Source organism: Rhagoletis pomonella, unplaced genomic scaffold (genome assembly GCF_013731165.1).
Source record: "Rhagoletis pomonella isolate Grant_MI unplaced genomic scaffold, Rhpom_1.0 Rhpom_scaffold_00007, whole genome shotgun sequence".
Classification (NCBI taxonomy): domain Eukaryota; kingdom Metazoa; phylum Arthropoda; class Insecta; order Diptera; family Tephritidae; genus Rhagoletis; species Rhagoletis pomonella.
This window is the reverse complement of record NW_023458561.1, coordinates 6,397,134-6,409,703: the sequence shown is the minus strand read 5'-3', so window position 1 is coordinate 6,409,703 and position 12,570 is coordinate 6,397,134. Positions and strand designations below refer to the sequence as shown.

Below are 12,570 nucleotides of genomic sequence, written 5' to 3'. Positions count from 1 at the left end.
GATACCAAAGTACAAAAAACGAAAGTATTTAGCAGGCGCTAAATACTCTGGTCCAAAGTACTCAGGTACCTTGGGGATGCAAAATACTTTCACTAAAGTACCCAGGTATTTAGTCGATGGCTAAATACTTTCAAACTAAATACTGTATAGCTTAGGAGAAATTTAGAGAATTGACACCTCACCTTACATTCACCTCAACTTACTTTACCACAACTCACTTCACCTCTCCTCAAATCAACTCACCACACCTTAATTTGGGATCTATTTCGGGATTTTAGAGATTCTTCAGACTAAATCAGAATTTTCGAGACTATTTCGGGATTTTCGGGAATATTTCGGGATTTTCGAAGCTATTTCGTAATTCTTTAGGGATTCCCGGAAACTTTGTTTGAGATTTTGGGATTCTCGGAACTAATATCGGGATATTCTAGATTACGTCGGGACTATTTACGGATTTTTGGGACTTATTTCGGACTTCCGGGTCTGCTTCGAGTTTTTTGGGACTTTCGAGATTTTGGGAACTAAAATCCGTATTTTGGGGACTAATTTCGGAATTTTTGTGACTTTCGGGACTTTCGGGGCGGCATTCACAGGTCTAGAGTCTACATAACTCGAGACTGAGTCCCTGTGAATGCCGTTCAGGGCCTGTCTGTACGCTGTCGGGTCCAGAGGTTGCTTAATGAACCTCTGGACTTCGTCCGTCAGTTCATATAGATGCCTCCTGACGTGTTCAACTCCTCGCGGTGCTTGCTGCCGGAACGGTTCCGGCGCTTAGAACGGTGCCGACTCGTGGAGCGGTGATGACTGTTTGAATAATGCCGACTCTTCGAAAGATGTCGACTCTTGCCCCCCTATTACGAATTTTCGTACGATAGACGATAAACGCTTGTAAGCATATTGTATGAAATCAGTTCTCGTATTATCGTTTTCATACGCCCGACAGATGTATTTTGTGAATGGCTGTGGTTTTTGTTGACTTCTTATTGTGAACCAGCACACATCAAATACGCTAGTTATCGTATTTCATACGACAACATCGATTCGTAATAGAGAATGCAAGCGTCTATCGTGCATCGTACGAATACATAATAGGGGGTTGAATCGGTAACTGCCCTGGACGATGGCGGTTGCCTGCCTTCTCTGTCTTTTTGTACCTGTAAAGAGAGCTTCCGGACCGGTGGCGCGACCGATCTTGTTCGGAAGGTAAATTATGCTAGTCTTATGTACTTTAGTGCTTCCAAAAGTAATTCTTGCTCTAGGTTTGCGATGTGTCCTGTCGCTGGACACTTTGGTGGGTCTTAGCTGCTCTTCGTCCCTGGCATGCTCAAGACCGCTGCCTCCTCAGCAGCTAGATGCTCCAGGAAGCTGCCCATCTCGCCCTTCGCGCTGCTTAGCTGTAACTCAAGATACAACAGTGGCACTTGTCGAAAATGCCCAGTTTTGTCTTCCTTCTCAAGAGTGTTGTAAAATCTCCTACTCTCAACCAAATTGACCAAATTTTCTTTGAGAACGAAGCTTAAACAGTCGATAGGTAAATGAAAAATAACACGCGCGTTGTCAAGTCTGTACATCAGCATCTTTTGCAAACAAATGAAATATGTTTTTACTTCATTTAATATATTAGATAAAATATTTCCATTTGGTACTGACTTTAATCGATTTTAAAAAATATTGTAGCAGCGGCCTTCATGGATGCAACGATCGCCAGTTGGTTTCAGTAGTTCCACAAGAGGAACTGGCAGAGGTGGATCCGTAGATCGTGGACGAATGCGCGGTAAATCTAATTATCATCAAATATACCAGCGACCTACCGCTTTATTTGGTGATGATGACTCACGTTCAGTGCCTCTAAAGGTAATTTCATTAAGTCTAATAAATATTCGTTACTGCGTCTCGGCCGATATGACACTGATCTGAGCATTTTGTATTTTCTTATACTAGACTGACCGAGGCTGGTCGGAACGCAATGGAGGCGGAGATTCATTGAATATGAGTAGTGGGAATATAGGTGGAATTGGCCTGAGCTCAGACTGGAATGGTACGCCTACTTCAAGTCCCCGCAAAGAGTTTTCTAATCATCCCCGAAATATGGAAAACTGGCGCAGGAACCGTAATGAAGATGGTTCAGGTGATGCATCCACAAGTGGCTTGGGCAATGCTGAAGCTTGGCGTGGAAGTAACAGCATCAGTGGCAGTTTTGCAGCAACACACCGCTGGGGTATATATATATATCTATTCCTTGAAAAACTTTCCATGTTCCATGTGTATTGAAGTGAAACTTCTTCAGTGTCTGTAGTATTAAAGAAGATTTTGGTAGAGATTGAAATTGAGGTTGAGATTGGGATTAAGGTTATGAGAAGCTATGAAAAGATAAAAAATGTTTTAGCTGCCACATGAATCAAAAGAAGTTTCACTTCTATAGCGGTGTCTAGGCGCACTAACTGTTTTATTTATTTAAATAACAGGGCGTTCTACAAGTTGGCGAGACGACGAAATATCAGCCAGCCCAGCTGCTGACGTTGGATTCAGCAATAACGGTGGGAGTGGTATGACTATGCAACGTTCTTATTCAACGATAACAACTGTGACCGAACGAGGAAGTTATGCTGGAAGCAATAGTGGCGGCAGTACCACTAAAACACCCGCAAATCCTCCTTACGGTACCAGTGCTAACCAGGCTTCCAGTCGAACGTTCAACGCGCTATCTGGCTTGAATGTACCATCAACCCGCAGTACTCAATGGAATAGTAGTATAGGCGGGTCTTCGGGAGCGGGTGGAGATGGTGAAGACAATTTGCCAGAGTGGGCAATGGAAAATCCTTCGAATGGTGGAGGAACTTTTGATGCTAGTGGTGCTTTCCATGGCTCCGTGGATGAAGATGAAAGTGAAAACAGTAGTAAACAGAGTCGAAAAAAGAGTGATTCAAGTTGTGAAAGTTCCACTCGTTACGCAGGCAGTTGCGTGAGAGAGAGTAAATCTTCTGAAGCGTCTACTGGCGAAACAACGGCATCTCTGGAAAATGACCTTAACAAAGAAGGTAGATCTGAATCCTCCGAGCAATCTGCTGCGTGTACTCCTGCAGAAAATTCAATAGATTTACTAAAAGAAAATGACCTAGAACCATTAGCTGTTCCATCTACAAATAATGATCCGAAGTCCGTTGACGCCGAAAACACGGTTACGGAAGAGCTAGATTCGGCGAACTTAGCTACTTCACAATCTCAACAAGGAAGCACGCCAGATACGACTAGTACAGAAGTGGTATCAAAAGAAGCAGTTACAACTTCAAATACTTCCTATTACAATACAACTAGTAACTCGGTCTCGAAACCTAGTAATACATTAACTGATAGCAACAGCAGTGTTCATCGTGACCTGTCTGATCGTATGCGAGAGGTTGCAGATGACATGATTGAAAAATTGATTATGGACGATGACACTATTAATATTAGTGATAATGTGCGAAATGCCATTAAATCAGAAGCATCAGTCCATGCAACAGCAGCAACACCATCAACCCCTATAGGAAATAACATCTGTACCCCTAATGTTTTTACAAGCGTTGCTGTCATGCTTAAGCAAACTCCGCGGCAATCAATGCCAACGCCAGCTGCTGTTTCACCTACCTTGACATCGTTACCGGATGGTAGCGTACACAAGGGCATTCAACTCTATGGCGGGGGAGTGGTCGTTGATCACGCCGCAATGCAACATCATCATTTGCAACAGCAGCAGCTTGCAGCTGCGGTACATCTTTCATCAAGTGGTCGTCTACCACATGGTCTAAATTCGGCAACATCAACGGCTACGCCAACGGATCTGTGGTACTATAGAGATCCTCAATCAAAGGTACAAGGTCCGTTCACAGCGATCGAAATGACTGAATGGTATCGAGCTGGATATTTTAACGAGAATCTATACGTACGCCGACTATGTGATACACACTTCCGTTCGCTGGGCGAGTTAATAAAACTCTGTAATGATAATATGCCTTTCACACACAGCCATCTAATACCAAATTTAGATAACATGCATTTATCGAATTCTGCACCAGGAGCAGTGAGACAGCCACAAAAACCACAATTAATTGGCGACTTTACCTTAAAGCAGCAGACACAAAATGAAAACCGGGATCAACTTAAGGGCACTTTTGGCGTTGCCGGGGCTGATTTTCTGAGCGGCAACGTAAAAAATCATATTGTACCAGTAGATGTTTCGAATATGTACTTTCAGATGTTGCGTCATCAAGAAATGTTAATATATAACGAAATGTCGGAGAATGAATGTTTTCAGCATCTAACACCGTCTGAAAAAGAGGCTGTTGTGCGTCAAAAACTACAAATGCACTCTGAATATTTATCCAATCTTTCAGGGCTGAGTAATTCATTGGTTTCAATAAATCCGCCGGCAGCTACAAACCATTTGTATGATGTTATAATTGATGGTTCTAAAAAAGATCATCTTTTTGGTGGTGCTGCAGCAAGCACAGGAAGCCAAAATGTCTCGCAACAGACACCACCACAGCCAAATCCATTTTTGGATCCAGACGATTTCCTAATAAATTCACAACAGCACCAACAACCAATGCAAACGGTTTTTAGCTCCAGTCCATTTGGAAACGTTTTGCCGCCTGGTAGGGAAAACGGTGGTCCTGGAAAGTTAGGTAGTGTAAATGATGATCAAACAGGAAACGAACTGCTAAACAATTTTAATATGCGTATGTTTTTACCCTCGGGTGAAGCAAATTCACCTCTCTTATCTAATACAAAACCTCAGGACTTTATTGGCGGTCCAAATGCTGATTTCCTTAACGAAACACAAATGCTAGTGGCTAGAAACCCTTTAGGTCAAAATAATTCTTTAGTACATTCATGGCTACCTCCGGCGCCTAATCAAGCGCCTATGGCCTCCCAGTTGCCGCCCAATGAGTGGTCAAATAACATGTTAGTTGGCATCCCAATGACGGTTGTACAAGGTAATAATGGTGCTACTGGAAACGTTAATAATCTGACGCAGGAAATTCAACAGGCACCACAGCAGTCTCAAAAGACAATTCCAACGTCCATGTGGGATCTGCCGACATTGGAACACGTCCCATCTTTACAAAAATCACAGCAGCAAACTGAATCTAATGCTGCAAAAAACTTTGATAGACAAAATTCTTTGAGTATGCAAGTCGTCAGTGGAAATGAGGCACAACTAAGTGTAAGTGACGGCCAAAATTTACTGGATAAAGTATCAGATACTGATGTTGTTAAACATGCAGATACAACCATGCAAAGCCAACAGCAAAATTTACCCACAGCGGTATTGCCTACAACTTCAACTGTAACAAAACAACGGAAAGAGGAAATAAATGACAAGTATCAGAATGGCAATACTAAACGCATTGTTAATAAGCAACACCTCTCCTCCACTAAAAATGCTAAGGCATCCGATGAGGGCGTTGGTAGTAAAAGAAATGAAGACGATCGCCGCCGTGATCAAGTAGATGACAAGCGTCGCTTGAAGGAAGAGAAGAAACGCCAACAAGCAGACGAAGAGAAACGACGCCAGCAACAGGTTGATGAAGAGAAACGTCGACAAGTGCTGGAAGAAAAAGAAAGGCAACAACAGATACAAGCTCAGCGTCGAAAAGCAATGTTGGGAACCAATTCCAATCCAAATAATTCGTCATCAGGTTTAGATGGGAGCGTTACTTCAAGCTCTAAGTCTACTAAGGAGCAACGCGTGCAATCTTCAATCGCGCCATGGTCTGCTCAAACTAACGCAGCTGCAACCAAGGGAGGACCATGCTTGGCTGAAATTCAAAAGGCTGAGAGGCGCGAACGTCAAATAGAACAACGTCAAATGGAGTTGTTTGTAAAGCGCGTTCGTGCTAGTGCTGCCGCGGCTGCTGAAGCATTTGATTCAATGTTAAAATGGAATGCACCAGCAAAAGATGTACCGGTTAAGAATTTTGCGGAAATACAAGCAGAGGAAGCTAAACGACTTGCTAATGAGCAGCTGGAGATGCAGCGTCGCAAGGAACAAGAACAGCAACAAGCAGCTACAGCTACAGCCATTAGTGCTTCTAGTAGTGCTGGTTTGGGGTCTAACAGCATCTCTGCTATATGGAGCGGCACAAAAGTTTGGGGTTCGACCAGCACCACAGGTTTCTGGGAGGAGCCAATCAAGTTTAGTGCAGCCGTCGCCGCCAATAACAATTTATCAAGCAACACTGCAGCTGCTGGAAACAGCGCTGGTTGTAGCAATAATAACAACAAACACACACCAACTGGACAACCAAAAATACCAGCTTCTATTGCAAACACTCTAGTTTCATCCAATAGTGGCCAACATGAAAACAACCAACAGATTTCAGCAACACGCAACTTGCGTAAAAGTCAAACCGTGTCTGTAATGCAAAATGCTGCAACGCCAAATGGCAAAACGTCTAAGGTCAACATTCAACAGCATCATGCTAATACTGCAAAACCAGGTCCCAGCAATAAAGCACTACCACCGAGAGCTGGAGGTAATAATGCCGATAGCGGCGCCGGTGTTGAAAAAAAGGGCAGTAACAAAAATCAACAACAGAATCTCTCTAGTGGCAGTAGCAGTGCTAGTAATAATAAACGAGACGATTATGAGAATGAGTTTGTTGCTTGGTGTACGAAAAGTCTTAACAACATGAATACAAAACTTGACGGTGAGTTCATATTACATATTATTTTATAATAATAATTTATATAAAAATAAGATTATGACTGTGTAAAATGGATTTGAAACCCACATTAGCTGTTCGACATGAGTAGCACAAATGAAAGCGATATATTTATCACGAAACTTTTTTAGGTAATGCCTGCTTTTCTTTCGTTTGGAATACAATTAAAGTTACACTTATTATATCCTCTGTTGTCGTTGTTGTTGTTGTAGCGGCTACAACAACCCTACCCAGATCGGTTCGCACGAGGCGATTTTGCGTTCAACTTTTGCTTTCAACCCACGCAGGATTGCACGAAAAAAAAGTTGAATGGCTAAATGTTGGCTGGCGACCAACTGTTGTTGAACCAAAAGTAAAATGCAAAGTTGAACAATGCAAACGCCTTTTTATGGTGAATATTTTTCTATTTTGATATTTTTAGCCATACAATTTTTTTCGTGCAACCCTGGGTGAGTTGAAAAATCGCCTCGTGCGAAAGTCCTTCTAGTCCAGATATGGGCAAAGTGGCTCCCAGGAGCCTTTTGCACTTAGGAGCCGGCTTGGCACATTTAGGAGGCAGATAAGCGGTAACATCAAGAGCCAGCATGAAGGGGGAAGTTCGTATTCAAATTTCTTGTACTCCGACTCTCATTAAAAATATATATAATGCTTTTAATGTATTTTGTACGCCCCTTTTACGCTGAGAACTCATTTAGCTCTTGCTTAGCACTTGCTGGATCTTTGACGGCTTTAAGAGCCAAAAATCTGCCCATCCCTGGGTTATTCCCTCAATCGTTGTTGTTGTTGTAGCGGCTACAACAACCCCGCCCAGATAGGCTAATATCTCAGTCGTTGTCAAGTTCCACTAACGGCAGCCCCAAGAAGCGTGCAGCCTCTATGGGGTCGGTCCATAGGGACGACGCCGTTAGGGTTGTGGGGTTTTCCGGGCATGCGAAGAGGTGTTTCGAGTCGTGAGGGGTCTCTCCGCATGCCGGAGATTCGTTCGGCACATCCGCATTTAACCTACTCAGGTAGGAGTTTAGCCTGCTGCAGTAGCCAGAGCGAAGTTGGGCTATTGTTGTCCTGGTCTCCCGAGGCAGATGGAGCTCCGTCGCGTCAATGTCCAGTATTTGTGTGCCCAGAACGGCATTCACAGATCTTGAGTCTACATAACTCGAGACTGCGTCCCTGTGAATGCCGTTCAGGGCCTGTCTGTGAGCTGACGGGTCCAGAGGTTGCTTGATGAACCTCTCGACTTCGTCCGTCAGTTCATATAGATGCCTCCTGACGTGCCTCGGCGAGGGCTCCTCTGCAAGCAGCTGTCTATTTGGGTGGCGACATCTGTGGCTCCCAGCAAGAAACTGCTTGCAGAGCATCGTGTTGTGCTCCCTAATTGGGAGCATTTTCGCCTCGTCGTGGAGGTGGTGTTCTGGTGACATCAGGAGGCATGCAGTCGCTGTCCTAAGTGCTGTATTTTGTACCGTCTGTAGCTTCGTCCACTGCGTCCTTCTAGTCCCCGGCGACTACACTGGTGCTGCGTAGTTTAAAACCGGCCGGCCTATTGCCTTGAATGTTGCGTTTCTTTTTCTTTGCCCCAAGTACTGCCGGCTAGCGACTTGAGGACTTTGTTGCGGCTCTGTACTTTATTGACAATAGCGGTTGCGTGCGCAGAGAAGGAGAGCAGGCTGTCGAATGTTACTCCGAGAATTTTAGAATTATTCACCGTCGGAATTGGTGTGTCATCGACGTGAATTCCTAGCGGTAGCCTGACCTTCGTCCAGGTTGTGAAAAGGGTCGCAGAGGTTTTCGGAGGGGAGAGGGCTAGACACTTTGCAGTGAATAAGCGAGAAAGTTTAGAGAGATATCCGTTTACACAGGTCATCAATTCCATTCCCAGTCGCTATGATCGAGGAATCATTGGCGTAAGAGACAATCGAGACTCCCTCTGTAGTGTAGTGGGGAAAGGACACCACCCTGTGGAACCCCCTGTTTTATTTTCCTAAGTTTGCTCGATTTGTCTCAAAACATTACCGACGAGTGTCGACCACTTAGATAATTTGCCGACCACCGTTTGAGCCTCTGTGGGAGAGAGGAAGCCTCTATATCTTCTTGTAGTGTGGAATGGCTGACAGTGTCAAAAGCCTTTGACATGCCCAGCGCTACTAGAATCGTTCTCTCACAGGGACGTTTACGGTTAAGGCCACGAGTTATCTGAGTGTTTATGGCGTTAAATGCTGTTGTTGTACTGTGAACTTTACGGAAACCATGCTAATGCTTCGCTGGGGTCAAGTTGTTTGTGAAATGCGGGAGTAGAAAGGCCTCGAGTGTCTTCGCTACCGGGGAAAGGAGTGTTATCGGATGATAAGAATCTCCTATGTTGGCAGGTTTCCCCGGTTTGAGCAGTGGACCACTCTCCCCACCTTCCAGATGTCTGGGATGATGAGAGTGGTCATAGACAAGTTGAGGACCTCCGTTAGGTAAGCTACCCCCGCAGGACCCAAATTTTTCAGTATCAGCATGCATATTCCGTCGGGGCCCATGGCTTTGGAGGCTTTCGCCTTCAAGCAAGGGGGCACAGGTTGGCAGTTTGTGCAGCCTTCTGGTCACTCGACGCTTGGCTTTGTCCACCGGAGGATGCAGTATGAACTGCCGGCTAAAATAGCTCGCGCATCGCTCCGGGTCCGACGAAGCATGGTCGCCGAAAGAAATTTCGACTTCGTCGGATTGGACAGTGACCTCACGGTTGACCAATGCTTACACCAGAGGTAAAGTTGCAGGTCTTCAGATGCTCTTCCCACTTCTTCCGCTTATGTACGTTTACTAGTTGCCGAATCTCCGCGTTGAGATCGCTGATACGGGGATCTCCGGGATCGGCCTGACGACGGCTGTCACGCTCATCGGCTAGAACAGCCGCTTCAGCAGGGAAATCTGGGCGTGGGTCGGTGACGCATCCTGCCGGTACGAAGTGGGCTGCAGCAGCGGTGACAACCCTGCGGAACTTACGGTCACCAAGGTGGACGTCGGTTGGTGTGGGGAGGGCAGCGAAGGTGTTTTCAGTAAATTCCGCGAAGCCTTTCCAATCAGCTTTAGAAAAGTTGATATATGTTCGGTGCTCCGCGGAAGCAAAGTCGGTTGGTTTATCGATCGAGATGACTATGGGCAGGTGGTCTGATGCCAAAGTCAGCATAGGTCGCCATGATATGCTGTTTATCAGACCAGCGCTGACTATTTTTATGTCTGGCGAGCTGCAGCAGGTGCCCATAATCCTGGTGGGTGCGTCGTCGTTCATTGCGCAGAATGTCGAATCGTCTATCTGCTCAGCCAAGTCAGTACCCCTACGATCGTTTGACAGGCTTGAGTGCCAAAGGTCGTGGTGCGCATTAAAGTCGCCTACTACCATACGTTTTTCACCTCTGAGGAGCGCACCTATGTCAGGGTGATATCCTACCGGTCAGCAGGTGACAGGGGGTATATAAACGTTAAATATTTCGAGGTCAACATCGCTTGGTCGGATAGCAATGCCCTGACATTCTAGAGTGGTATCCCTGCGGTCGATGTCTGCTTCGATAAGACGATACTGCACGGTGTGGTGCGTAATAAACGCTAGGCCTCCACCATTATCCCGCTCGTCTGATCAGGTAGGTGTTTAACCTGCTTCGCCAGAGCGAAGTTGGACTATTGTGATCGCGATTCTCCAGAGGCAGACGAAGCTCTGTCTCGTCCACGTCAGCTCTGGAGTCTACGTAACTTGAGTAGGGCTGCCATATTTGTGTGACGCAAAACCGGGACAATTTTTTGAAAATGTCCTAAACACCCCAAGAGTTTGATCGATTTTGTTTGCTGCAATTTGTTCACAAGTATAGATTCCAGCATATTTTAGGAAAAGGGGTCAAAATCATGCATTTTTCAATAAAATTATAAAATTTTTTTTTCGGAAAAATTCCTGTTTTTTCTTTTTGAAAAATATATTTTGTTGAATTATGCGTAAAAAATGTATACTAAAATTTTTTCGTCACTATGTATCCTTATAAAGCGTTTACTATGGTTTGAACGCAGCTTTCCAAAATCTTGCAACCGTTAAGCTAGTGCAACTAGTTAATTAGCAAAAAAAATAATGGAATACGGATTCAGCCAGCAAAAATTAGTGTTGAGTAAACTACTGGCATTTATTTCTGCCTATATTTCAGATTATTACAAGTGAAATCTGAATGGTTTTAAGAAGATCTTGGTTTGATAGGCAACGCACTATTTATTATTGATTTTTTTTAGGATTTTAATCTGTCTTATAAATTTTGGAATTACATTGCCCTTTTCGAAGAAACATTCAAACGACGGCATTGAAAGGGTAACATTTAACGCTACAAGAACAAAAAAAAGGACGATTGTACTTAAGTTAATAAAAAAGTAAAATACAGCTATACTTCTTTTTTAGTTTTTGTTTATAATTTTAAAAAATAGGCAGCTTTTCCGATGTTTTAGGACAAAATGTTTTTAACAATGTTTTTTATGCCACCACAGACTAATACATAAGAACAATCATAACCCTAAAAAATACATACAAAGGTACATGGAAATTAATAGCATTATTAACAGAACATAAATTATATGAAAACAGCTTCCGCTAATTAGAGCTCGGCACGATCATCAACTCAAACAGAAAGCTGTTATCATTCGAAGATGTTATATTGAACATTTCCAAAGTTTAGCAAATTTTAATATTAAAATTTAATAAAAAATGAAACAGCTAAATTGTTTGCATTCAATCCAGGAATTTTGAAAACCGGGACATCCAAGGATGACCGGGACACCGGGACGAAGAGTCCAAAACCAGGACACTTCCCGGAAAACCGGGACGTATGCCCTAAACTTGAGACTGACTCCCTATGAATGCCGCACAGGGCCTGTCGATAAGCTTACGGGTCCAGAGGTTGCTTTATGAACCTGTGGGCTTCGTCCGTCAGTTCGTAAAGATGCCTTTTGGCATTCCTTGGAGAGGGCTCCTCTGCAAGCAGGTGTCTGTTCGGGTGTCCACGTCTGTGGCTCCCTACTAAGAATTGCTTGCAAAGCAATGTGTTGTGCTCCTTTATGGGGAGCATTTTTGCCTCGTTGTGTAGTTGGTGTTCTGGCGACATCAGATGGCATCCGGTCACTGTCCGGAGTGCAGTATTTTGTGAAGTCTGTAGCTTCATCCACTGCGTCCTACTGGTCCCCGGCGACCACACTGGTGCTGCGTAATTTAGGCCTTGTTGCGGCTCTGTACTTCGTTGACAATTGCGGTTGTGTGCGCAGTGAAGGGGAGCAGACTGTCGAATGATGGTGTGGCTGAACTACTTTCTTTATACATCGATTATAAACCCAGAAGTATTATCGGTAGCTCATCATACCAGTTGTTGGTTCCATTTCTAGCCATTATCGTAGCTTCCAACTGCCTATGAAATCGTTCTACCATACCATTCCCTTGAGGATGATATGCAGAAGTTGTAATGTGATGACTACCAAGCGATTTTGTTAGTTCCGAAAATAATTTTGACATAAACTGAGTACCCTGATCTCTAGTGATTTTTAACGGTACCCCAAAACGTGAAACATATTCTCTAAAAAATTTATTTGCAACCACTGCCGCTGAAAGGTCCTTAATGCGTATGCCTCGGGCCAACGTGTGAACCTATTGTAAAAATGTAACGATGTCCTTTCGATATAGAGGTCCAATAATATCTAAATGATTCTGCTCAAACCTACTTTTGGGAATCGGAATTTTAATTACTGGAGATTTAGTGTGACGATTAACTTTCGAGTTTTGACAATTTATACATTCTTCTGACCAAATATTAATTTCTTTGTGCAGTTTTGGCCAATAGTACTTTTTAATAATTAGACGACGTGT

The 12,570-nt window shown here is 44.0% G+C and overlaps 1 protein-coding gene across 1 annotated transcript in view; it reads left to right on the top strand.

Moving 5' to 3' along the window:
* Positions 1-12,570, top strand: part of LOC118742275 (GIGYF family protein CG11148) — a 145,374-nt gene that overhangs the window by 38,847 nt on the left and 93,957 nt on the right. Inside the window, exons 2-4 of the mRNA XM_036474230.1 lie at positions 1,678-1,854; positions 1,942-2,218; positions 2,466-6,692. Of these exons, the coding sequence (XP_036330123.1) occupies positions 1,678-1,854; positions 1,942-2,218; positions 2,466-6,692 (4,681 nt within the window). The remainder of the gene's footprint in view (positions 1-1,677; positions 1,855-1,941; positions 2,219-2,465; positions 6,693-12,570) is intronic.